Source organism: Pelodiscus sinensis, chromosome 3 (genome assembly GCF_052426305.1).
Source record: "Pelodiscus sinensis isolate ZL-2025 chromosome 3, ASM5242630v1, whole genome shotgun sequence".
NCBI lineage: Eukaryota > Metazoa > Chordata > Testudines > Trionychidae > Pelodiscus > Pelodiscus sinensis.
The window spans coordinates 127221865-127249816 of record NC_143054.1 but is presented as its reverse complement, the minus strand read 5'-3'; the positions used below and the strand labels follow the sequence as shown (position 1 = coordinate 127249816).

At 41.6% G+C, this 27952-nt stretch overlaps 2 protein-coding genes across 2 annotated transcripts in view; one reads left to right on the top strand and one right to left on the bottom strand.

The window, feature by feature from the left end:
- Positions 1-1437, top strand: part of PCNX2 (pecanex 2) — a 224394-nt gene extending 222957 nt beyond the window's left edge. The window contains exon 34 of the mRNA XM_089777363.1: positions 334-1437. Coding sequence (XP_089633489.1) covers positions 334-507 — 174 coding nt within the window. The 3' untranslated portion in view covers positions 508-1437. The remainder of the gene's footprint in view (positions 1-333) is intronic.
- A 6319-nt stretch (positions 1438-7756) lies between these two features.
- NTPCR (nucleoside-triphosphatase, cancer-related) lies at positions 7757-24912 on the bottom strand. Its single transcript, XM_075924755.2, has 5 exons — positions 24647-24912; positions 20045-20207; positions 19132-19228; positions 14953-15162; positions 7757-8969 (listed from the first exon to the last, which is right to left on the bottom strand). The coding sequence occupies exons 1-5, from the start codon at positions 24678-24680 to the stop codon at positions 8901-8903; spliced, it is 573 nt and encodes a 190-aa protein (XP_075780870.2). The 5' UTR covers positions 24681-24912; the 3' UTR covers positions 7757-8900.
- Positions 24913-27952: the final 3040 nt, after the last annotated feature.

Below are 27952 nucleotides of genomic sequence, written 5' to 3'. Positions count from 1 at the left end.
ACCCAGCTCTGAACCTCTGCCCCAGTCATGAACCCCCTCCAGTACCCCAAGCTTCCTGGACTCATACTCCCATACAGAGCCTGAACTCTATTTCTATTTGGCACTTTGCTCTTGTGGGCAGTACTATCATGTTACAACGTGAAGGGGGACAAGTGCTGGGGTTGTCTCTATTTCCAGTGTTCACACTATAAATAAATGTGATTTGTACAGAATTATTCACATCCGTGTGAAGTCCAAAGATCTAATGTCTGTCTTTGTTTCAAAATGTCCTTTTGAAAAAGACAAATTAAGTGCCATCTCTATTGCCTAAACTATTCTAAATTTTGTTTTAAGCAATTCTCTGAGACTTGTGAAGCGACTGATACTACAAAATCTAGACAGCGAAAAGACCGAGGCCCTGCCCATGCCATTTTCACGAGTCATAATCTGGAGTGTAGAAGAGCCAGCCAGGAAGATATGGCACTGGAGGATACTGCTTCTCAACACAGCCTCTCAGAAGAGCAATGAAAAATATTCCTCATCCAAGGGCCATACAGACTCTCTTCAAAGTAAAGAAAAACACATCTAGGTCAGTCAGCTGCAGTTATCTCAAATGTAACAACAAACCTCAAAACCATTTATTTGTCTGACTTCGGAGAGAGGACCCCTTCAGCAAAAAGGTGTGGCATGTGAGGATGGAAAGACCTTTGCAGATTTTAAAGGCATCCTAAAAGGCACTGCTAATTTCATCTCAGGTTCTTGACATTTCTAAAACAAGGAATAAACTCTGCCTGATAGCCTTCCCCTGCAGTGGTGCTGACACACTTGTGGTAGAAATCTGGAAGTGCTCAAAAAGAAGCATGCATGGAAGTGCAAGTGAAAACAATGGAAGATCTTACTACAACATGGCAAAAAGCACACATCTGTTTCCTGCCATAACAAAAAAGAGGACTGCATGTTAAATAATTGGCATTTTATATGTAATGCATCACAAAAAAAATCTGAATAGAAGCAATGAATATGTAATAGGACAGTATAATACACTGAAACATTAGAGCTGAATCTGAAAGTTTTTAAAGACAACCCTCATTCTTCCTTTTATTTAAAGTCTTATGCAGATGGTAATTACATATAGGAACATATTAATATAGACAAAGATATACTGCATGCTGCTATGTTGAACTATTGTATGAAAGAGCTAGACTACACTTTGCCACAAGGCAAGTTTTGAGAACAAGTATAGCCAGTGCATGGAAAGCCTTTACGAAGCCTACGGTGCTCCTTATTTGTAAACAAAGCAGTTTTTATATACAAAACTGCTCTTACATGTAATCTTGCACTCCTGGTCAGTTTACAGGAATGCATGCCTATATCTGAAGCCAAGATGCTAAAGCAAATCCTTAATGTACTATAGTATATACACATACATGCTCATTAATTTTTTGTAATTAAACAATTTGCAACTATCAGTGTTTCAATGTTCTCTTTAATTACAATAGCTCCTTTCTGAGTCTCACCATGCTAATTCACAGCAATGATGGTTTTCTATACAAAACCAAGTTGTCCTGTCCCACTTAATGAGCAAGACTGAATAAACAATGCTGTAGCAAGGTCTCAAGACTTTTACACAATATGCTGTTGCCTTCACATTTACAGACCCTCTCCATCACCATGGCATCGCTATGGAATACTGTTTAAAAAAAAAAAAAAAAAAGACAGTGGTCAAAATAAATAAGCCAAGTACATTCTGTGATGCAACAACTTTCATTCTTTTCCATCATATTCACTTGCTTACTTGCTGATTTCGAAACTTTCCAAATCTACATTTTGTTTCCTACTTAATTTATATGAATAACCTGGTTCTAAAGCTTTGAATATTATGGGCAAAATCTTGTCCTCCCTCATTACGGCCACTTTCAAAAGCATCACTGAGACACCGTGCCTTCACAGGGCTTGAATGGATCATGATGACAAGTACATCAGTGTTGCTCCACCAGAGAACAGCACAAGCTTCTAGTCATATTTCAAGCTAACAGACCATGTCCTCTCAGGGCAGCAGCGTATGAGGAGAGTATTCATAATGTATCCCAACCTGTTGCTGAACAAGTGTGCAGACATAGGTGGCTTCCTATCCCCCCAAGCGCAGGGTGTCCAAACCTCACACAACAGGCTTCAGTCCTACACATTTTATGTATTAAAAAAATGATCCCAAATGCCCACTGGGGAAGAGGGGGATTTTGGCGAAGTATCTAGATACATTTAGTGCCTATACATGTGTTAGACATTTTTCTTTTGTTTTAAAATTGTTATTGAAATGGCTGGGTGAACAGCAGGAATGTTAAACTTTTCCAACCATAATAATTACAAAAAACAAGAGTTATGGGTTTTCTCTAAGACAGTATCTCATCGTCTTGGATTGACCATGTTGGCAGTAATAATATTTCTATTTTGATGCCTTAAAGGTTAGGAATAGTACACAGAGCATAATCAAAGATGATCTGATGGGAATTATGAAATTGGTCCAGGTAGATATTTTTATTGTATAAGAATGACCTTTGGTAATTATCTTTTTTATTTAACCCTGTATTAATACTGGAGCTAGAGGTGCTACAGATAGATTATACAGTAGAATCTCAAAGTTACAAACACCAGACTTACAAACTGACTATACACCTCATTTGAAATTGGAAGCACACAATCAGGCAGCAGCAGAGGCAAAAAAAAAAAAAAGGACAGCAAACATGGTACAGTACAAAGTTAAACGTAAACTACCAAAAAAAGGGACGGTTAAAACAAAGATTTGACAAGGTAAGAAAACTTTCTGTAGCTGTTTCATTTAAATTAAGATGGTTACAAGCAGCATTTTTCTTCTGCATAGTGAAGTTTCAAGGCTGTATTAAGTGATGTTCAGTTTGAAAAGAACCATAATTATTTTTTCAGAATTGAAAACATTTTAGGGAAAATTATCATGTGTACGTAACTCTGAGGTTCTACTACACATTCTCTCCATCCAGCATTGTATATGGACTGAGCGATTTGTATGTGTTACAAGTTCAGGGTGTGCAGTGACAGAGGTGCTTGGAGAATGGCGGTGACTAACACCTTTAAATATGTATTCTGTGATCCCAACACATCACTTATTCAACATGCTCGGGAGCCAGACTTGCTGCTCATTCACCTAATTTCAAAATGTGCCCCATATACTGGAAATTAGCACTGCTATTATCCAAGCAATGCAGCAGTGGGTCGCCAGCTTGCTGCCAGGTGAATCCTGCTTAGCAGAAAACTGCACCAGCCTGTGAGGAAGACAACTCCCACTCCCCCAAGCACGTCTGTGCTATTTTTATAGAAACACCATCAAGTGACAAGAGAATGATGGTACCACCCCTCCTGGAGAACCTTAGCCTCAAATACCGTAGTCATAAGCAATGAAAAAAATATTCAGACTGTTGTATGTTAGGTGACATTTTACTGGTGATCAAAGACAGAGGAAAGTGGTTTGGGGTGAGGAAGCTCTATTATGTATTAGGATCCTTAGTTACCCCTGCTGTTTTCTGCAGGTACCTCGGCTGGAGCTGGTGCTGGGCTGGTTCTAACCAGTGATGAGCTGGTTCAAGGCCTCCTTAGCTGCATAAACAAGCTGTGAGATAATTAAGCCCAAGGACATGTGTGGGAATGCGATAGCCATGGTGCTTCTTGCTAGAATCTACCTGTGAATGTTTGTGCTTCTCAGAAAGAGAGAGCTATAAAACAGCTGAAAGGCACTGCTTGAAAGATCAGTCCTACCTGTGAATCTAGGCTGTGTGGATACCCAGGAGTTCCCCACGCTGGAGCAGCGACCGCTATCAGCCCTCGAGAGCATGGACGGGAGGGCCCAGGACTAGCAGTAGCTGGAGAAGGGGCGTAAGCATTGGATCCTTGCTTGCCTGAATGCTCGCTCACTTAATTGCCTGCTTCTTTGCGCTGAGAAGCACATATTTAGTAATGCATGAAGGCTATAAGGCTTTGGCAATAAAACCTCTTATGTTTATGCACCCAGTGTGGCTTCACTGAGTGTATCTGAGCCTCCTGATAGAGCATCAGGATTGACCACAGAAGCAGAGCAATGGGACTATATGGTAAAATAAGTATGAACTTTGCAGAACTAGTCTCATTTTAGGCCTCAGATTAACTGTTTTCCCCTCTGTTGGCTTGTTTCCTTGAATCTATTTTAGTCTTTCACTAATTTGTGCTTGCTCAAGTCATGCAGTAAAGGTCAGAATCAGATGTTCATCTCATTTACATCGGTGGAATTAAGGTTAGAATCTGCCCAGAGGATCTAATCAATGATTTCAGCAACATTAGTGAAACCAGCCAGTGGCTGCTAAATCAGTTATGTTCATCCTAGCATCTGGTCACCAGTTGGCAAACCCCAACCCTTGCTTATAGAGTGTGTCTGATTATGCAGTCAGTAGAAAACAGAAGGACTTAATATATACTTGTATCCAAGACTGGAATGTAACTTTGTCAAACTTTGTCAAACCTATTTAATATCAATGTGATTTCCCTTCTCCATCTCCGGGCTGTTCGGAGTTCCTTGTAGTCATCAAGTTCTTGGGAATCTTTGAGGTTTAATTCACAGCTCATCTGCTTAGGTTCTAAGGAAAGGGAAGGGGGAAATGGTTCTTTGGTCTGACTTCAGTTTATCTCCAGCCTAGTCTTCTTTGGGTAAAGACGCTATGCAATTCAGATTCAAGAACAGATGTACTCAAGACACACACCTCAGGATATCTAAACAAATACTGAAGTTTGTCAGCATGTAATAACCCTCTCCTTGTCTGTAAATTATTCCTCTTAATGATCAAATTAGTGCCGTTTTTATCCTGCTCCGTGATAGGAATGTTAACAGTTGTTTAATAAGGTAACTGCTAAAAATCTTAGTGGTTATGCGAGTGGAGGGTTCTGCAGTATAAATCTTAAATAGGCTTCATACGTCAGAGCCCACAGAGAAGTCTCACCATTAGCAGGGCTGCCAGCTCTGCTCCAGGGCAAGCATCTTTGCTGCTGAAGGGAAGCTACTTCCCTGGGAGTGGGGCAGAGTTAAACCGATTCTTATCAGTTAATATTATGGGTTAATCAGTTAAATGCTTAACATCCCTACTCCATGGAAGGGAGATTGGTAATTAGAGCACTTTACTGTTACTTGTACTTAATTGTGTAAGTCTGAGCTTTCTTAGGCCTATTATTAACTCTGTAGTAGGTCAAATGTTAGACTTGCCCCTCTGAGTTTTCAAATGTCATAAGTAAAGAACTGGCTGACACACGCTCAGTAATGCCACCTCTTTTATATCAGGGTGTCCGCACTGTTTTATGCTAGAATTGTTTATAAAATGTTCTTACCAACAATATCCTTGACCCTTCAGCTTAAGACCAACCCTTCTGGGTCTTCTCCCTGGGCAGTTTGAGTAAAACTGCTACCAAAGCAGAACAGTGTTTTTTCCCAATTCACTTTGAAAAGGAAAGTCCCATTATTAGCTTCAGTATAAAAGGCACTAATTAGTATCTGTTACATCAATTACAACATGCAGGTGCAGTAATGTCGTCAACAGTTTTGCTGATAAATCAGAGGTTACCATCACACAATGTTTGCTATTGGTAAGTGAACTGATCAAGGGACTTGTCAATGCTCTAGTTATCACTGTGTTAAGGCTTTCCAAGTGTGCTGCACACTGGAAACCATGCAATACATTTTACCCTTACAGTGAACACAGGGTACCATAAAAGCTGAGCTTAATTGGGAAGGATTAGTTTCTCACCCCATTACTGAACATTTGAAACAGGTAAGTCACACTTTTGATTTAAATGCCAGAAGAAACCATTAAAACCATATGGTCTGACCTCCTGCATATCACAAGCCAGAGAATTTCACTCAGGAGCTCCCACATCAACCCTTTTCTTGTGACTGTGCAATAGCATTTTTTTTTAAGAAAGAGATCCTCTCTGGTTTTAAAAGGGTGAAACCCCAGATCCAGTGAACTAAACTGAAAAATTCCTACTGAAATCAAGAGGACAGGTTTTCATCCCAGGACAAATAATGGTGAATCCAACAGATACCTTGGTAAACCATTTTCCGTTTAAAATGAAAGAACTGTGCCTTATTTGTAACCTGAATGAATGGCTTTAAAGTGCTTTCAGCAGGTAGAGGAAATACTCCAGGGTAGCAGGAGATAGTGGGAGGTGTGGATTAAACAATAAGGAACGTCTTCTCTTGGAATGATATTATATTACTCAGATGTGGGGATATAGTAAGTGTTCTAACATTATACATTTTGTATGGAACCTGCTCCTTACCGTGGCTAATGTGAACCACAGATGGAGCTGTCACTCAAGAAACCTTACTGGTTGAATAGGGACTTGGAAAGATGTACTCTAGGTACCAGACCTTCTAGTCTTCTCCCTGGGCAGTCTGAGTAAAACTCAGCAAAGCAGAACAGTGTTCTTTCCCAATTCACTTTGAGAAAGAAAGCCCCATTATTAGCTTCAGATTAGGGTAAAATCCCATTTAATTAGTTAACCAGTCAAACATAACTGATTAAAGGGACAGCCCCCACCAGTTAACCTTTCACGTCCTTACTTCAGAATAGTTAGTTATGTGTAATTACGAGAAGCAACAGAGCATTGGTGCAGACGTCCAATTACACCCACATTGAGATATATTTTTGCACGGACCACTGCGTGTGCAGGCATGTGCATGTAAGAGTGCAGATGCAAACCCCTGCCAGCTAAAACTTCTAATTGTACAAGTTAGCGTGCAATTGGTTTGGAACACACACAAGTATAGCTAAAAAGCTGAGACTGTATAATCAATGACCAGGAATGGAGGGATTACATGTAGAGAGGAGTGTGAATCTGAGAATGAAGTAAAATAAAGGGGATTTCTATTGCAAGAGGTGTCTGAATGCTAACCGGACTTGCCAGATGCCTTAGCTAACTTTTATCATGGAAAAATTAGTGTAGAGTACACAAAGATCCCCATTAGGAGGCGGGAAATCCATCATAGAATACTAGGACTGGAAGGGACCTCGAGAGGTCATCGAGTCCAGTCCCCTGCCCTCATGGCAGGACCAAATACTGTCTAGACCATTCTGATAGATATTTATCTAACCTACGCTTAAATATCTCCAGAGATGGAGATTCCACAACCTACCTGGGCAATTTATTTGGGTACATCATATAGGGTACTCTAAAAGGATATAAAACAGTGTGTCAATTGTACAAAATGAAGTTAAAAAGTACTTGGGGGGAGAAACTCACTCCCATGCCTGGCTCTGCAAATCTTCAAATGCTTAGCACTGATAAGACTGGGTCACTCCATCAGCACTGGTTGTAAGTAGTAGCTTGGAGTAGTTCAAAGTTTCTAGCTCATGTGGACATCTGACACTTACTTACGGAATCAACTGCTCTTTAAGACCTAGCCCTTTATTGTGGTAGCATAGTGCTCCACAGGCAGGTCTGGGAGGAATTTTCCCTTCCTAGTACACATGAGAAACAGGGCCTTACTCCCACCCCTTTGGGGTGAGCTGCACCTCCAGTGGCTGACAGCAGGACTCACTCCCAACAGGCCCTTGCACAGGGTAGGGGGGGGAGGTGGGACCCTCCTCGCATGCACCCTGCAGTCTCTTGTACACTTGCAAAAGGGCTATCACAAGCTGGCTTTATAAATACATAGATCTGCTATTAGAGCATAACTATGAACGGGTGTATAAATAAATGACTAACTCCAATGCAGGTTTCCATATGCCTTTAACCAACATGTTTATTTTAACATATGTTATACTTTGCACAAGAAAGGAAAGAATTCAGTCCTTTGCATTCCTAAGTCTTTGAAGTGGGAAAACTCTTTAAGCTGTATGAGAGAAAAGTACACCTGGCTGGAAATTTAGTTTATGACATGCAAGACTGATTAAGGGGTAAATGCTCTTTTCCTGCACATATTTACAAACCTCCTGAGGATAGATGTTGTCTAATACTCTCATTTCTTGTTTCATCATTAACCAAAAACCATGCACAGGATTGCAAAAGGAAATAAACAGAAATCATTAAGCATCAATAAGCTATAATGGATTGTTAAACTTGGATAGTCGTATAGAGCATTAAGTCTAAATTGATACTTGAAACATTTTTATGAAAAACATCTGTCAGGATTGTATTGAGAGAGCCAGGATCCTGAAGACTTTGGGCAGAGGGGCTATAAGAAAATGTGAAAAACAACAGAAGTAGGCAGCACTCTATCAGGCACTGTTTCAGCAACTTAAGTACCATCTTTTCTCTAAAATTCAGCCCCGTAAACAACAATTGTCCAGTTAGATAGGATTTATCTTCGGATTTCAGATCACTGAGAATCAAGCTATTTTGTTTTGTTCATCATCACTAGTAGTGCTGACCCAGCTGAAGCATATTGGCACACTCTGGTAGTACCCTGGCTCAGTGTTGGTGATAATGCACAGAGCAAACAGAGTGAAATCTTGCCCAAACTGTATTCCGGTGTCAGCAAGGCAGTGTGTATTCTGTGGGTGAACTAGGGGACCTGTGCAGAGCTCTAATGAATTCAGTGCATCTCTATAGGCACAGCAGACTACTCTCCCAATGTGTTGCAGGATCGGGGCTGAATCAGTAGTTCCATAAAATGTATTTTGCACTACCGTAACTGGCTTCACAACCAACTGGTTAATTTTCAGATCCCAGGATGAGGGTTTCTTTAATGAACTGAGTAAATTATATCTAAATGACTAACATACAAACTGGTTCACGTTTTAGAGTGCTGTAGACTCAGTCCTATAGATTCATGCAGAAGACACTGAAAGTAGGCACTGGCCCAAGTAGGACTGGGCTCTCCAATATACTTGTATAAGAGATTATGATTACAATCAAGGAAATGGTCTTCATTTCCTGCAATTCTGTACAGTTGTCACAATATCTTGTAAAATGTTGTCTCTATTTTCCCTAGTAACCTAGAAGGGAGACAAAAATAAAATTAACATATTATGATTTGGTTTACCCTTTGAATAGCCACCTTTGATTTTTTTTTCTCCTTGCTAAAAATAAAGTCCAGTATCTATTTCCATGTTGGGAGAGAAACAACTCTGTGAAACATCCACTTTTTCCTGCTACCTGCAGCAAAATAAGTAATGCTGCTACACCCAAAAACTTATGTAAAAAACTGTTAGAATAAATCTGTAAAAGTACTGCAAATACAAGTGATATTTTCCATGATTATTCATTTGTGATTGACTGACAGAAATCATTCATAAAACCACCACTCTTTCTCCATTACTACGATTCAAGATACTTTAAACCATTCACATACTGTCTTCAATATTTTTCTGTCTTCAATATTCAACAGAATTCTATTTCAACAAGGCTGAATTCTATGTCAACCATCCCTACAATGAAGAATTAAAACAAGCTCTTAATTATTAGGTAATCTTGCTTTGATGCTGAATAGCTAGGTTTCTCAGAGTACTTGGAGAATTAAAAAAAACTAGTTTAGGAGTTATGATAGCTGTGTTGGTTCCAAGTTGTTAGAGACACACAAGATGCGTGAGGTACTGTATCTTTTATCGGATGAATTTCTGGTGGTGAAAGACAAAAGCTTTTGAGCTTTCACAGAGCTCTTCTTAGGTTCAGACCTGAAAAAGAGTTCTGTGTAAACTCAAATGCTTGAGTCTGTCACCATCAGAAGTTGGTACAATAAAAGATCTATTACCTCATGCACCTTGTCTTAAAAAGTTTAGGAGCCTTTTGAAAGTGCAAACACCACTGCACAGAGTTGATCAATTCTTATGTCTGTACAATTGTTGGGTTTTAAGAATGTAAGGACTAATAATTGTGCACATGCAAATGTTTTCATTCAGATGTGTATGTACAAAAGTACTTGTGCCAGCACAAGTGAGGACATCACAAATAAGATCTGACCTCACTAAAGTCAATGGGAAGACTCCAATTGACTTCAGTGGGTCCAGAATTTATCCCTTGGACATAGGTGCAATAACTGGATCAGATCATGTTCTACCTACTCCGGTATCTTGTCTTGGATGGTGGCCAGCACTAAATGCTTTAGGGACAGGCAGAAGAAATCCCAAAGTGGGCAGATGCAGGATCATCTGTCCCCAATAAAGGCTCAGTGTAAATTAAGACAGAACCTCATGCTTTAGGGCTTAAACCAAACCTATATCTCTTCCAAAACAACATTTTTTGCTGAAATAAAGAGTAACTCTGGATATATTTTTTATACATATAAACATGTTGGTAATGTCATAATCTGCTACTACCTACAATAAATGAAGCCATATGCAATTGCGGGTAACATATGTGAACCAGAAGAGACACAGACAGTTAGGAATGAGACATAATACTTTCAGTTTTAATTCCAGAGAGCAAATACAATAATGGGCAATTGAAAGTGACATGGAAAACTGGAGGGAGGGAGACTTCTTTAATGTATTTAATTTACTGATCAACACTGAGTAATAAACACATGCAGTGCATGGCACTCAAAAGCGTAGTCATGGGCTATTTATCATGGGACATAAGGTACAGTAAACACAGGTAAGTCAGATGCCACAGTCATACAGTAAATGCCTTGACTTCACCTATTATCTTGACTTTCAGGTAACCGACCGAACATGTAAAATAGCAATATCCATTTAAACAGTTTAAAATGCCTATGTAGCTAAAGCTTGTATGTACATATATGCAGTAAGAAGTTATCTAAATTGAGAATAGTGGCAAGCATATTGTACAAATTGAGAAATCTTCATGGTTACCTTGCAAGATTTTTCATACTTATATTCTGCTCTTCCTAACCCCCTCGTGATGGTCTAGTCCTGGGATTTAGGCTGACTTCCAGACAACATGTAAGAACAAAACCTCCAATGTGTATGTTATATATTAAAAATGTCCATGTTTAGTCAGAGAGCTGAAAGTGTTTATGGAGATCAGTGTTACAAAGTATATGGGTAAGACAGAAGAACACACCACCAAGATCCCAAGGATGCAAGAATACTATGGAGTCCATTAGCCCAATGAAAAGACAGGTCCACTCAGGGAAAGATCAACTTGCAAAAAATCTTTATTTGGAGCCCTTTCCTTTTCTGAGCAAAGGAAGAAAAATGGGAAACAAGTGAACTAAAAAAAAAAAATCCATATTCCTCAATACTCTTATCAAAATAAACTGACACAGATGGATCAGGAACATCTTGGGCATTTGACTTTAATGATTTTGTGTCTGGTACCTCCAATTTTACTAGGTACATTACAAATAGGATTTGACATGTAGTGACCAGATGCCATGAAAACCAAATGCAAAATAACTATATCAAGAGCTGAAGCCCAAGGAAAGGAAGCGTCGTGTTGTTTAAAAAAACAAAATCAAGAAAACGTTGCAACGGAAGGGACAAGGTGAAAATTAGAAAGGGAAAATGGTGCTTTCAGTAAACAATATAAGTGTGGGGCTTAGAAAAAGATCAGGTTCTGCAGGATGATTTTAGAAATTAAAAATACCCCTCTGATAATGGGTGCTTTTTATTCCACTAGTGAAAATATACTTCTAGTAAACTGAATTTATGCAGAATGATGCATGGACAGTTCATAAAGATGATGAATGAACAGTGCATAAACACTCTTATTCCATGTCATACAGAAGCTGATTGAATACATGGGAAAGAACATGCATTATTTATAATCCAAAGATGTTAACTTGCTCCTACTCTTCTGTGATGCAGTGGATTTGCACCATGCTTCAATTGCCCTGATGTATGAGCATGATATATTTTTCCACATTGAAACCTACTTATGGACTCTTGTCTGCTTTTTTTTTTTAAACACAACTGGAAACCCAAACTTCACTAGTGTATTCTTCACAAAAGCAAAAGAAAAAATGTAAGGAGAAAATAAATGTAAGCCAGCTTCGGAGTATAACCTGGGCATCTGTGCTATGTATGATATTCTATCTATACAGAGAGACTGTGTCTACATTGGCACCCTTTTCCGGAAAAGGGATGCTAATGAGACACTTCAGAATTGCAAATGCCGCGGGGGATTTGCATGAACATGGCTGCCGCTTTTTTCCAGCTCGGGGTTTTGCCGGAGAGAAGTGCCAGTCTAGACGGGATCTTGCGGAAAATAAACCCTTTTCCGGAAGATCCCTTAATCCTACTTTCCGCAAGATCCCGTCTAGACTAGCGCTTTTCTCCGGCAAAACCCCGAGCCGGAAAAAAGCGACAGCCATGTTCATGCAAATGCCGCAGGGGATATTTAAATCCCCTGCGGCATTTGCAATTCCGAAGTGTCTCATTAGCATCCCTTTTCCGGAAAAGGGTGCCAATGTAGACACAGCCAGAAAGTTCTAGAGAGCTAGACAGTGAGGGTGGACCATCCAGCATTGTCACTGGGAAGATGTAGTTCCCTCAGAGCTGGAGCCATTCAACAATACAAGATAAGCTCTTTGGGGGGCAGGGACAATCTTTTTTTTTCCTTTTCTGTGCTTGTACAGCACCTGGCACGACAGGTTCCTGACTGATGACTAAGGCTCCTAGATGTTATGCTAGAAGAAGAAATTACCACCACCACCAATACAAAACCACTCTGATTATATAAGAGTTTCATACTTAATACATCCCAAATGCCCATTTGCTACGAGCGGCACTACACCCACTTAAAGCAGCAAAGGATCGAATCACAAAAGGGCAATGATGGTGCAAGTAAAAACAGCACCCTTTGCATGCTCAGCTATGGCCATTGGAACTCCTATTAAAAGATATGGAACAACTATGCCTAATTCCTCAGTAAGTCACCACGGAAGACAAAAGTAGTCTAGAGCTACCTGTCTACCTGTACACTTGGAGGTACAAACTGCTCCATGCCACAAACCAGCAAGAAATGATTGATGCTGCTTTTCTGTGCAAGAGCTGCAGGGGTACTTCAAATCCTCCCCCATGCTATGGCCATTCAAGAATGGAGATGGGGAGCTAATGCTTAAAGTAGCCAGCAAAAACACCTGCATCGTCAGACAGCTTCAGATCCAGCTTCATGCACAAATGTGAACCAGCAGGGAAGGAACAGGTATCTACCTCTTAATGTGCAAGATACGTTCATGTTAACATGCAAGGCAGATAGCCTGCCAGATGACGCTTCAGTACATTAGACCCTTGTGACTTGGGAACCATCACAATCGGTTACATATCTCATCTCCCGCATGTGAGCTAATCGATTGAGTAAACAATTTTCCATAGAATGAGAACAGTATATCATGATCCTACCACTGTAAACAGATTGCTGGCTTTCTCAGAGAACATGATACAGTTGTCTACACTCTAGACCCAGTAAAGGCAACAAAAATTCCATAACTTCAATAGTGAGAGCAGATGGCCTAGTATTGAGAAGTCAGCAGAGGCATAGGTGGAGTTGGCATAATTGATGCTGTGATCCTAGCAGTGAGGAAGATGTAGCCTGTTACCACATGTGGTCTACTTCTCTGGATTTTAAAGTGAGCAGTCACTAAAGCAGGGGGAGGCAATAAGCGGCCAGGACGCTGTTCACCAGGGTTAGCCCCTGGCAGGCCACCAGCTGATATATCTACCTGCGGACACACAGGTGAATAAAGCTTCTGGCTCATTAATGCACACACTGGTTGATGACTAGCAGATGAAAGTGGTGATAGATAACTCACCATGGAGGCTGCAGGGACAGGATACAGATTCTGATGTGATGCAGAAATGGTCAATGGCATGACCATGTCCTTATTAGGAATATATCCAAGGGGGCGGGGGGAGGGAGGACGATCAAATCCCATTAGTATAATTTCACACAACCACATAATATTTGACAATTAAAGTGAATATTCTGGGGAGCTGCCTGGCATAGTAAGGCAGACATTTCATAGTGATTTAAAGAGCACAGACTAAGATCATGCAGCATATTAAGTAGCACCAAAATAACTTTTTCCTTCATCATGTATTCAGTTTTAATTACGATGTATACAAAATATAGTAAGCACTCATAACTTATATCACTAATCATGAACTATAATACAGTAGTATCTATTTGCACGGTGTATTGCACTGATATATTCTCTCTGTGCATCCTAATTTTCTGACAAGTCACAATTATTATTTTTTTGTAGTTCATAAGGATCTAGTGTTCTGTTCTGGAAATATGGTCTAATTCTGCGTGCTAGTTTTGGTTAATATGAAGCACAAAATTAAACTGCAGGCAAGAGATCAATTTAATGTTTTGCTTGTTTTGTTAAACATCTAGCATATTTCTGGATGCTTAATAAACAAACCTCTTAAACTGATATTTCTATAAGGAGACACCACCACAACTGTTAAGATACGAATTTGAAAATTCGTCTACACTTAATTGCAGCGTCTTAAAGTGCAGTTCTAATCTGATCATTAGGGATCATAATAATGGACTCCACGTTGTTGTGTCTCCATGGCTCCCGATAAAGTATGCTCCAATTACAATGCTCCCATCTTTCTTCTCTAATTACCAATCCTGCAAACTCCGCATGAGTTCATTGTCAAGCTAGGTTCTTTTCTTCTCACACATCACTGGCAGCAAAGCTTCTGCAAGTCAGTTTTCAAACATGAATTATACTGGAAAGCAAGAATGAATGCTGATCTGGCACTTTCACACCATGGTGATGGGAGCTATAGAAACAACAATACTAATATTACTTCCACAGGCCCATTCATGCACTCTTTAGTTCTCTGGTGAGAGTCTGCCAACAAGAGTGCCCATTTTGTGTGTGTGTGTGTGTGTGTGTGCGCGTGATGTGAACATCTACCCAATAAGAACTCAACAAGGACCATTTCATTCATTTCTCTAGGGCTATCCAACAGGCATTCACTGATGGCATTCAAATAGAGCCAGATTCACAATGGTGACCTAAAAGTGAAAGGCTCCTTAAAAATCCTGAAGATGACTTACGTTGAACACCTTCACATCCTTTCGACTTCTTATTTCCTCCACAAGACCCAATGGCTTGCCTTTAGGTATTGGTATAGTTCCAAGAATCGTGGTCCTTGAACTAGTCAGAATTTGGCGAACAGCTTGGATGAACGATTGGCTGAAAAGTTCCATTTTACCAATCTCATCTATTATGTATACTTTTTTCTCTGTGTCACCGTCAAGATCAACCTATAGGAAAGATACACAAATGGATTAAAAATAGAAAGAAATCAAGACTGAAGAGCCACTCTTCTTCGTTGAAGAAGTGTCAGTTCAGAAGTAACTGAACTGAAGTAGAGCTAGAGCAAAAGGGCAGGAAAGGTAGTCCAGTCACTAAGGATGTCAGCAGCCAGTGAGTCTATTACCTAACAAAGCAACAGGATCCCAAATGGAAAAAAAGGAAGAGCCAACAGTTTTTCTTTGACTGAGATTTGCAGTTTTAGGGAAGCAATTACCACATGGCGCAGTTCCACAATCTTATGAGTTATTTTTCCTAGCATGTGAGTAGCACAGAAGCTTTGAAGATGTAGTATGTTGTTTTTAGTTTTGTGACGTAGGTTCTTTTGGAGAAAATTGTTGGAAACAGTAGGAGAGTTTGCTCTCCAACTCAGTTTCTCTAACTAGAGTCAATTTTTGGTGAAGAGTTGCTTCCGATGAACAAATCATTAGTGGGTTAAGATTTTAGAAAGAGAATGTCTGCATGGGGTTTGTGACTACCCTTGTTCATGAACTGGTGTGTATAATATAAATAAGTTACAATAAGAAAATATTCAGACTCCAAGTCATTGATTTCTTCTCCCAAGGAAACGGACTTTTAAGGCCTCAACATCTGCTACTGCTTTGCAGAAATGTGATAGTATTTTTGCACATCAGCTACTGTAGTTAAGTCTGAGGGGCAGTAGGTCTTCAAAGCTGCATTCACACCCACTGCACCCACAAAACTCTGCATTTGCATGGGTCAGCAGATAAATACACTTACAATTAAGGCAGGGGTAACCAAACTGGTATGCATGCCACTGGTAGTACAGGAGTTTGACGCTTCAGCCATTCACTTTACAACCATTTTTAAGATGGCGCAAACCAATAAAGTACAGAAATCTGACAAGCTACAGATTAGATGAAAGCACGTTCACCACCCTCTTCTGAGGCAATTAACTGAAGAATCAAATTCTATTATGTATGTAAGCAGCAAATCAACCCAAGTCAAAACTTCCCTGTTAATCCAGCTCTGAATGTAACTTAAGGAGAAACCCATCTACATGTCCCTTGTGAAGATAGAAAATGTCAGTGTCTACGAAAACGGATGCACTACATAATGTTTTTCCTAAAACCTTTCAGAGCTGAGTCCTTACAGATGTCTGACTCCCAACAGGGTGGGACAGTTGTATCTAAAACTCCTTTACAGATCAGTGAACTGAAAAAAACAGTACCTGCTACCAGGAAAGTGCTAAGAAATGGAGTTGCTTCTTTGTACAAAATCCCCAGTCCCTTCAGGATAAGTTTCCAAAGCCCCAATCAGAACCCATTTTAGCATCCACTCTCCTTCCCAGTGAAGTCAGTAGGAGCTAGCCCATAGAGTCTAAGCAGTCCCACAAATATGTTAAATAGCATACATCTGTTTCAAGATGTTTTGTGATCAAAGCAGACTAACATAAACTTGAGACTGACATTCTACATTTTCCAGTAAATTATAGTGGGGCTTTGGTACTCAAGAGACTAATATCTGACATATTTTGCTATTTCTACAAACCATCCATTAAAAAGGACCTTGACTACCTGGCATATGCTGCTGTCCCATAGTTCCTACAAAAATATTAATGTGATCCCTGTAGATTTAATGGTAACCATCTAAGATTATTTGTATTATTACAGAAGGGTGGCACGTTAGTAGAAATATAATATCTATCCCTCTTTAATTCTTATACTTCCACTTTACTTCACCTACTCTTATTTTCCACTGATCTCTTCCTATGCCAAGCTGATGCTGTCCTTCCATTTCACACTATTCTCTTCCCATTGTGTACCATGCATAGCATTGGTGGGCCACTAGACAGTTTGCTGACACTGACCATCTGCAGGCATGACCCTCTGCAGCTCCAATTGGCCAGGACTGGCAAACCGCAGCCACTGGGAACTGCCGGGGTCATGCTGACAAAGTCAACATCATCAATATTTCTCGCAACCCGCTCGTGGATTACCCTGATGGGCCGCAAGCTACCCACCACTGACCTATAGGTAAGACCCTGCTCCCACTGAATCAATGGGACTTTTGCTACTATTTTCAACAGGAGCAGGAAATTCTCCAACTCCTTTCTACCGTTCATGCTCTTTCACACATTCACATAGCTCCACTATGCTTGTGAGCAAAGTGAATATTACTTGATTTCTTTTAGTACGATCTCTCTTTGAATGTATAGAATCATAGAACACTAGAACTGGAAGGGATCTCGAGAGGTCATCAAGTCCAGTCCTGTGCCCCGATGGCAGGACCTAGTACCAGGATAGATGTCTGTCTAACCTGCTCTCAAATATCTCCAGTGACCAACCTCCCTAGGCAATTTATTCCAGTGTTTAGCCACCCTGTTTTCCTAACATGCAGCCTAAACCTCTCCTGCTACAATTTAAACTCATATTTTTAAATCATCAGTTATATAATCCTTTAAGTATACTAAGTGCAGCCCTTGTTTAGTGAGGACTTTTCCCCCAGATTAAGTTTACTGTAAATCAGGCTTCATTTTTAAATTAAAAAAAAAATCTGTAAATGTTACTGATGTCCTCTTTCCCCTTTGTCCTCCTACCCCCTTCAAATTCCTTCAATCCACTCCTTCTTGCCACACAGTTGAATAATTTTTCCTTCTCCAAAGTGTTAGACAAAATAATCTCAATCTCATTTTTGTTTCCTATCTAGTCTGTTTTCCTGTCCTCTTCAGAGGTCTTGCAAAATTCTCTTCTCCCTAGCCTGACTTGCTTTTAGCAATGTAATGAAATCACCATCAAAAAGATTTCTCTAGTAGTGGTCTCAGCAGCTGTTGCACTGTTTACTGGAAGGTGCTGACAAAAGATCTGTTTTCGTTTAATTTAGGAGCAAGAGGTGGTAGAGCAGCAATTCCAGGAAGGACATTATCTGTTGATGACTACAAGCACAGTATCTGATGGGTTACCACCTATCTACCTCACATGTGATTTAAATACATTTCAGATAGCATGTGAAGGGAAGGAAAGAGGAGGATGTAACACAAAGGAACACACACATTGGACTACTCTTCATTGAAATACACTTCAGACACTTGGTTGTGCAAGTTTTGTCACCAATACATTTCATAAGTGAAGAAACATTGTTCCCATTACTCTGTGTATGGAGCCTGGAAAGAGAAATTATAAAAACCAATGTTGGCAACACTTGTACTATGGAACGTGCCTTCCGTAGAAAACATCTAGAATCTGACATACAGCAACAGAGGTCCTACTCTGATATACCCAGAATGCTCTGCAAGCAGCACTGGACTGATCCTCAAGTTACTATCAACATTAGTATCAGTAACTGAAGATGTACCAAGTCTGCAAGTTTTTTGCAACTAGGTTAATTAAAAGAGAGAAAGATTAAGACCAAACAAACATTGCTTCCACTTGAAACATTCTTTCCACATTCAGAGGAAAAGGAAAGCTAGGAAAAGTGGATCACAGCAAGCAAGATAACAGGTTCTGATCCTGGTCCAAGCTTCCTTTCTTGAGACTCCATGGGAAATCCTCCATCGGCATTCTCCAGAAGAAACGAATACATTTTGTGGGTGCAAGACTGAACTGAAACAGCTGTTCACCCCAGCAAACTCTGCTGCTGAATCCTCCAATATCCAAGACTGTGGTTCCCTGCCACAGCTGATAACAGTGCAGCCTTAAGGGTGCTTCTATGATGTGTGTATTGCCAGAGTGATGGTGGATCAGAAAGAACGGTTTTGATGAGCGAGGCAAAGGGGTCTCCAGAAAGTCACACAGATCACAGGAGACTGCTCTCTCCCTTTCAGGACCTGCAGTGAGTGCAGGACATCCAAACCTAAAACAGAAGTCATTATGGCTACCCAACAATTTTAACCTATCAAGCCTTCTGATAACACTCTGTTCATTATACTTGCTTTGCAGAAGGTTTCAAAGGATACTTACATTTCTCAGCACAGGAAGAACCAACTGCTCGAATGAAACCAGGTCTACTACATACTGTCCAACACGATATTCACGTTTTGTAGAAGAAGAATCAGAACTGAATTTACAAAATTAAAAAAAGTGAAAATAAAATTAACCACAAATTTGCCGTAATAGTTTTAGCTGTGCTGGCAGACGTGATTATCAGTTTCCCCGCTCTCTCCTCCCACAAAATCTACAGTGGATAAGCTACCGAAAATAGCTTTTTCTACTACTACATAGACACACTATTATAGGTTATTCACAATGTGATCTAAGTGTGATATTAAATATTATGTAGACGGATAACAGGGTGAAGAAGCCAAAGTTTTGCATGATGTATATGTCTAGTGAAGCAGGATTTATGTATTTTGTACCTCCTACCCAGTGATTTGAAATACGTGCCTCGTTAAAAACACAGTTATGGAATTTATGGGACAGTCAGTAGCTTGTTATAAACAGCTTATCTGAACTTATCTTCCTTGATTCAGAATCAACTGTTCTGTCTCTTAGAAAGTAATTGAGGAAGCAAGTTATTTTCCTTGCAACCTAAACAATAGTGGCTGGGATCATGAAACCAGCTTGCATGTTCTTTGTATGATGGGGATTCTGAGCCCATTCTGAAGTCAGAGAATCCAGCTGACTGATGCTCTGCAGCAGGGAGAAGACGGACAACCATTCTGAGCTGGTAGGATTTTTTAGGCTAACTTGGCAGAGATGCAAATGTTTGCATCAAGTGAAGGAATCATTCCAGAGAATCTAACAAAGAATGTGATCCTGAAAGCACGCTGCATGTGGAAATCCCACTGACTTCAAGGGGACATTTAAGGCATGAAGGTGTTTGCAGGACTGTCCCTAAAGCAGTAACCACCATAATCTATTAAAATAGCAGTACCCAAGTCTAGATAAAGCTCCTCGTCTCCCAGACAATGTGACGACATCAAATCCTATTCTCCTGCCGCTTTCTCTGACTTCCTGTGTGTAAAATCCATCAATAGTGACCCCAGAGGATTTTAAGGCTTCAATGGCTTTCTGGATCAATGTCGTCTTTCCAATCCCTAAAATAAGGAAGTGCCTGTTATTAGTGCAAGCAAAGCATAAAGCCTGGTTTTAAACTTGCCCATTCTGAGGCAGCAATCACATTTGGCAGACAGATGGCTGGCTACACACAATTTATACAGATTGTTGAAATCAGAAGTAAGAAAAACATTAAACCTTTTTATCCTGGAGAAGGGGGAAAAAAGGTTTCACATGACATTTTGAAGGTTTGTTGGCCTCTGTCATACGCAACCTCCCTTAATTCCAGTGCCATTTGTTCTCTTGTTGGCCAAAAGGTCTGAGTTCAACTCATCTTTAGAGTAAATGGTTAAAAATAACAATTCCCTATGGACCTGATTTTCACAGATGTTGAGCAACTGCAGCTCCCATTGGCTTCAGAGGAGCAGTGAGTGCACAGCTCATTGCTTCTGAAAATCAGGCCTGGGAAGACAAAATGACTTTGAAAATCCAAATGGATACCTCTCTGCATCTTTAGGCACCTAAATGCTTTTAAAAACAGGGCCAAATTCTATCATGTCTTGTACCACACAACCCTACAAGACATTACAATAATACAGATAATAATTATGCTAAGAGCCCTAGCCTTGTCCTACTACCACCTTGTGCTGAGTGCTGTACAAACAGAACAAGATTGCCCCAAAGAGCTCCCTATCTAAGGAATAAAGGTAGCAGTCACTTTTATCCTCAGATACTGGTTTAATCTACATTAGCATTTGCATGGGATTAGGCTAGGCAAGGTAAGAGGGTTTTTAAAACACTGTTGTACCAGCCACATATTATGGCAGTGAGCAATGTAAATGCCTGTATTTGACAGACCTATGTTAAATTCAATTTGTAAAACTGAACATCTTTAGACTGTCCCTTTAGTGAGATTTATACTAGATATTAAAAATGCTTTATGATAAACATAGTGTTCTAATCCAGTGGTCTCCAAAGTGGGGTGCGTGCATCCCAGGGGGTGAGCGAGACGATCAGAGGGGGTGCGCAAGACGATCCGAGGGAGTGCATGCCGCCACGCAACAGCTGAGAGGGAAGATGCCTGGTTCGCAAGACATCCGAGGGAGCGCATGTGCGGTGTGTTCAAACACCCGCGCAACAGCTGAGAGGGGAGATGCCTGGGCGTGCCATGACATCACGGCCCGGGACTTTAAAACTGTACGACCCAGCTCCAGGCTCGGCACATGGTCTGGGACCACGGAAGCAGCTGGGGCCGGGCCCGATCACAGATTCAAACTGGAAGGCTGGGGGTGGAGATACGGGAAGAATAGGGGGAAGGGGTGGGAGAGGAAGGGGCTTGTGCTGAGGGGAGGAGGGCAGGTCAGAAGAAGAAAGGGGAAGACAGCATGGAGGAGAGACAAATGCCAGGGGGCCAAGTGGAGACAGTGAGGAAAAGGGCAGGAGGGGAGGTGTCAGTGGGAGGGGGGACAGGGTGATTCTGGGAGAGGAGGGGGAAGGGCATTGAGGACTAGAGGGGGTAGGGGGAGGTGCTGGGATAAGGCTTGAAAGAAGGGGTGGGCATGAGGAAGGTGGGGATGGAGCAAGGCATGTGTGAGGGCACAGGGGCATGAGGAGAACGGGGGCACAGGGTGGTGAGGGGGTGGACATCAGGGAAAAAGAGGGCAAAGAGGGCAGGGGCAGTGAGGGAAGGGGGAGACACCGAGAAGGTGCAGAGGTAAGGAAAGATGCAGGTGCCAGAGGATGCTGGGGGTGAAGCAGAAGGGCAGACACTTTCAAGGGAGGGACAGCACCAGAGGAGAGAGGCAGGGCAGGTGTATAGAGGGAGGTAGCTCACATGATCAGAGTGGGGCTACTGGAGGAGTGGGCACAGGGGGGAGAGAAGGGCTGGTGAAAGGGGGCAGGTCACAGGAGGGCTGAGGGTAGTGAGAAGGGCAGGAGTCAGGACAGCAGAGGAGGGTGAGGGTGATGAGGGGGCAGCGGGCATCAGGGGAGCTGATGGAGCAAGAGGAGGACACATGGCAGCAGAGGGAAAAGGTAGAGGTTTATACGATATTTATTAATAACTTGGGTGACACAGTGGCACATCCAAACAAGCCACATGAACCTGGTGCACAACACAAAAGTCATTCTGCTCATGGGCAGAAACTCTGAGGGAACACTTCCCCCAGCCTCTCTGCCCCCTCCGCCCCTAAGTTAACGTCACACACATTGGGTTAATGCAACTGCAGGATAGTTGCATGAGGGGAGCTTGGTGGGGGCCAAACTAATCCCTATTGGTAGGAGGATGGTGGGAAAATTCCTTAGAGAGGGGTCACATGACACCTTTTACTTCTGGTCATGTGTCCATCTTACCCCAAGAGTGTTACCTCCTGAGGCCTGGCTAATGGGGTCAGGGGCGTGGTTAACAGCTGGTCAGGTGTGTGGCTAATGAGGGTCAAAGAGTAAATTTAAAAAAAAATTATAAATATGCATATACTGGGGGTGTGTACTCAAAAATTTTTTACTGATGGGGTGCATGATCAAAAAAGTTTGGAGACCACTGTTCCAATCCATTACTGGTTTTAATAATTACTTCTGAACTCAACAGCTTTACAACAGTTGTAAAAGATATTGAAAAAACTTAATGAGACTAATACCTGTACTTTATTATTCTCACTAATATACGCATTATGTTATGTTTACAGCTATTATGTTAATCTATGAAAAAACTAATTCCTTTAGTTTTTTTGAAAAACCCAAGACCAAAAGATTTTTTAAAAGATCATTCATTTGAGATTAGTGGCTAAATCAGGTGCTCATATTCATCATTTCCTAGGAGCCAATATTTATGGAAATCTCCAATTAGCACCAGCAGTGGGATCAGCAGCAGTTCACAATACAGAGCAAACTGCAGGACAGATGATGCCAAAGTGACAATGAGCATTCAAATAAAAATAAAATGACTAGTATGGCACTGGCAGTATCAGCTTCTTCAGCACTCAGGGGCCTTGTCTACATGAAGCAAACTGCACTGATTTACCTAAACAGATTTTAAAATTGTAACTTGGTAATTTTAATTTAGTAGTTTACCAATACAAACTAAACTTATACAAACAAGAGTTAAACCAGTTACATTTATGTAGAGGAGGGAGGATTTCCTGCTTTAACTGGGTCAATTTAAAATCGTAGGTAGATAAATCACTGTAAAGGAAGTCTGTATAGCCTTAGGATCTTCAGGGGGCAGCCGAGTTAGTCTGTTACAGAAAAAACAACAAATGGTCTGGTAGCACTTTATAGACTAACAAAACACGTAGATGGTATCATGAGCTTTCATATTTCCAACTCATAACTCTGGTCATCTGAAGAAGTGGGCTGTGCCCACGAAAGTTCATGATACCATGTACAGCCTTAGGCACTCTCCAGACACAAGCGGTTTGATTGCCTCACCATCTTGCCTCTTCCGTAGTTATTTATACTGTGCAAAGTGGGCATAAGTGCTACCATTCTCACCTACCAGCATTTTATGCTCACTCTACACAAGTATAAACAACTACAGGAAGCATAAAGCAGTGGAGAATTAGGCCTACATAATCTCACTTTTTGAATTTGATAGCTAAGCTATAAAAATTGTTGGTTTATTAATTAAACTTATAACAAAAGAACAACAGTATTTCTGTCTGTTTTACCTCAACAATAATCATATTGCCTTGCAGCAATAAAGCATTCAATCTTCTTCAACTCATTTGGGTTCCAATTACCTCCTCAAAATAGAAGGACAATGATTTTGCAGTATAAATGTAAATTAAATTGAACAAGCTAACTCATGAAAATTAACTTACAGAAATATTAATGTTAAGGAAATTACTAATGCTTGTAGTTTAATTGATGTGGGCTTAGAATTTATAAAGACCCCCTCCAACACAAAAATAGTGGTCGGAAGTCTATTTATGGTCTCGATTTACTGAATTCAGTCTTTCTAACCCAAATAGCAGACAACCAGAAAGCAGATCTGCAATACTGCCTATTATTTGAAAAAGGACTGGGTTAATTGAAAAACAATTGTTATACTTGTACGTAGGCACGTTGGTGGGTGCTTCAATGAAGAATGAGAAATCAATGTAATCATCGTTTAAAAAAAAACCCTCTCCTTTACGCTGACTGGGGGGAGTCCAGTAGAGAAACAGCTGTCCTGCACGCGGGGATTTCTGCACCCGTATAAATGACCGATTTAGTTACAGCGGTGCAGGCTCTTACTACAGTTGCAATCGCAGTGAGACGGCGGAAACTCAGTCTGGAAACTGGCCACAGAGGCTGCGTACGTGCATCTGCGGGGTGGGCAGTAATATGCCGGGGAGGTTGCCCCGGGGCTCGGGAGGGAGGAAGAGATCACGAGGGGGGCTGGGGGCGGCGGCAGCTGAGCGCTGGGCGGGGGGGAGGCTGGCTGCAAACCGGAGGCGCTGCGCCCCCAGCAGGCGCCCGGCCGCTCCCGGGGCGGGGTTACCTGGGGCTCCGGTGAGGAAAACGTGCTTGGCCATGGTGAGGGGCCAGGCCGCGCTGCACAAGCCTGTCACACGGGCCCGGCGCTGCTGCCGCTGCTGCTTCCCTAGCAGGCCCCGCTCGCCGGGCGGCTGCCGCCCCTTCCGGCCCGGGCTGGCGCCAGCCTTTCCCGCCCCGCGGGGATTGATTGATGCCGCGGGACCCGGCCACAGGCCAAGTGCAGCGCTGGGGCTGCGGGAGCCCGGCAGGTGGGAGGGGGCACTCCCGTGAGGGAGACGCTTCCCTGGGGTGCGGCAGACCGTGGGGGCGCCTGGGTGTGTTGCCCGCTGTTTCTAGGGTTGCCAGATGCTTGAAACAAAAATACCGAACACCCCCACCACCCAAAAAAGGGAAAAAATTCTGATGAAAGGGAAAAAAAGGAGGGGGGGGGAAACAAAGTTGTTGAGCAAAGAAAACAAGCAAACAAAAAAAGGGACTCCAAGGACTTAAGCAAAAAACAAAAAAAAATAGCATTAAAACAGCATGTCCCCTTTAAGAGTGAGTGCAGGGATAGGAACAGGGGAGTGGTTGAGCACTAAGACCGCATTTTGTGCCAGCAGCCTTGGGGAACCAGGTAAGCATGGGGACAGGGGGTTGGGGGTGTTGGGGAGCAGGTGCTGAGTGTTTGTAGAGTTGGCAGGTGTCCGGCACTTTCGCCTCTTGGCCAGGGAAAGATTCAGAAAATATCGGATATTTCAGGTGTCTGGTATTCTCTGAATTTTTTTACTGGACAGGAGGTGAAAATACCAGACTGTCTGGGTGAATACCAGACACCTGGCAACCCTAGCTGTTTCCCTTAAGTGCCCCAGCCGTGGGGTGCCCTTCATCACGCAGGACACTGCCTGCATTAAGCAAGAACAAGTGAGCTGTCTGAGCCCTTGTGGCTGTTGGAAAAAAAACATTGAGTTCTTGATGTCACCGGGTGTTGGGTCCCTACTAGGATTTCACCAAGGTGCCAATTGCTGTCTTTGTTACATACCTTTAAAGACTTGGCCCTCTGCTTGTCGGAACACCTGTCATTGAGAGGAGTCAGTCAAGCTGAGTCAGTCCCCACTTTTCAGTGAGAAGGGGCTAGGGACAGGGCATCTCACAGAGAAGTCATTACCTTGGTCATATGCTTGTCCTTTGCCCTAGCACAGTGTTTCTGAACCTTTTTTTTTTTTTATAAAGTACTCCTTTTAAAAAAATTATAAGTATCACCAGTCCCTACACTTTTAAGACACATTTTTTTGCTACCATTGCAACACATTTGTTTAAACAATTTAATTGTAGCTGGGCAGGCGATGAATTTTTGGGGTGTGAAAAGCAGAAAAATAATAAAGCGCTATAAAATGTAAAACAAAACTTCAGCTTTCTCCAAAATGCAGATGTGTTGACCACCCCCACAACCCGCCAGACTTCTCTCAAGTACAGTACTACTTGTACCACAGGTTGAGAAACATTGCTCTAGTAGGCTCTGAATTTGGTGGCCTTGAAAGCAACTGCAAGGTTAATCTGTTTCCCTAAGTTTTTCAAGGAGAGTGTGGGAAGGACATAACCTTGATGGGGAGAAATTAAGGTGAGAGTGATGGTGAGGTGGGTTTTATTGTGGTTAGTGCGATCTGTTGATTTCTCTGAATGTGTTTGGGGCAGGCGCTTGTCATACATGGAAATAGATAAAATATTCCCACATGCCATGCCGCAAGCCAGTCACTTTAGAGTTTTCTTTGAGAAAGTCCACTGGTTGAGTTCCAAAGATCCCCTAGCTTTGTTATCTGTAACAAAGTTGAATACAATAGGCTCTTGGAAAGCTGAACTAACTGGGTCACAAAAGAAAAAAATGAATTTGGAATTCTAAACAAAGGCTCTGATGGACTATACTCACTTCCCAAAACACCACATGTGTTTGACCTCATTATTTGTGCTGAAGAGAGGAAGATTTGTAGTAGAACAAAGGGATGGGGATGCCAGTCAGGAGTGAAGTGTATTGGCAAAACTCTGCAGAAATCTACACAGTACTTGCTGGCACTATGCCTGCTCATGGTGTTATGTTAGTCTTCTCTTTCATAAGCACCAAAAAGAATACCTAAAATACTCACATAGCAAAAGGCTGACACATTCTCTATAGTGCTTGCTTTCAGCAGAAATGCTCTCTTTCAGTTCACTGCCTCTATCACATCTTTGTTTTAAATGCGTCATTGTTCCACAATTTAATGGTGGTTCATCATTTTTATGAAAAGTACTGAGAGTATTCATTTTTTAGCTTCAAGAACCATAGATCAGCAAGAGAAAAGTACATTGTGGTGGACAGCTATTTTCATTATTTAAAAAAATATTTTAGATGTGTACATTACGTGTGGCCACCCTTGGCTGGGTTTGTACTATTGCTAGGATAACGAACAGCCTCTTTTATAGTTGCTCTTTCTACCTCTTTAAGGGTACACTATTTCTTGAAAGGTCAGTTAGGAATGGGGTCCGTGTGGAATGCTGGGTCATCTAAAAATGTGATAGATACAAGTTATTATAGTGTATAATAGTACTCTGCACTTCTGTGGCTCCTGCTTTCTGAGGAACTCAAAGTTCTTGCCAAACGCTAATAAAATGAGGGTCAGCACTTATACGAGAGAGGTGGTATTATCCCCACTTTACAAATGGGACAACTGAAGTAGAGAGAAAGTGTGGGGATGCGGGAGAGATGTTAAGTAAGTTGCCAAAGGTCTCACGAAGAAGTCAGTGCCGGAGAGGGGAATAAACCCTAATAATCAGTTGACTGTTCTCTCTACCAAGTCACATGCTCAGCATGTCTATATAGCAAACGAAAAAACACAGCTGAGGAGAGTCACATAGCCTGGGTCAACTGCTTCAGGCTCATGCTACAACAGGGCTACAATTTAATACCAGGGTAGGTGTTCCTGAATGGGCTAGAAGTCGAATTCCTTGCTGGGGTTCAGAGCTCAGGCTGCAGCCTGAATGGGAATGCCTACATGACTATTTTTAGCCTCACAGCACAAATCTGACTTAATTGACTTAATCATAAGTGCTACTATGATTTTACAGTGTAGATGGATCTCAATTAAAATTACTGTATTCTTAATGCCCTTCCTTATATAACTCCATTAATATCATTACAAGCAGTGAGTAGTAGCACTGCTGAAATACACAGTCAAATGAAAACAGAACAGCCACTGAGAGAAATAACCAGTGAAGACAGTTCCGTGGAAAGAGAGTCGTGGTAGTTTGCATGCTTCAAAAATGTCTTGTTTTCAGCAGTAGATGATGTGGTGTTAGACAT

Bases quoted from the DNA above. Each gene is read 5' to 3' on its own strand.
- NTPCR (XM_075924755.2), bottom strand. From the start codon at position 24,680: ATGGCCAAGCACGTTTTCCTCACCGGAGCCCCAG. The intron at 15,163-19,131 runs GTAAGTATCCTT...TCTTTCCTATAG, and splicing joins TTCTTCCTGTGCTGAGAAAT to GTTGATCTTGACGGTGACAC. The intron at 8,970-14,952 runs GTAAGTCATCTT...TCTCCCTTCTAG, and splicing joins AGGATGTGAAGGTGTTCAAC to GTTACTAGGGAAAATAGAGA.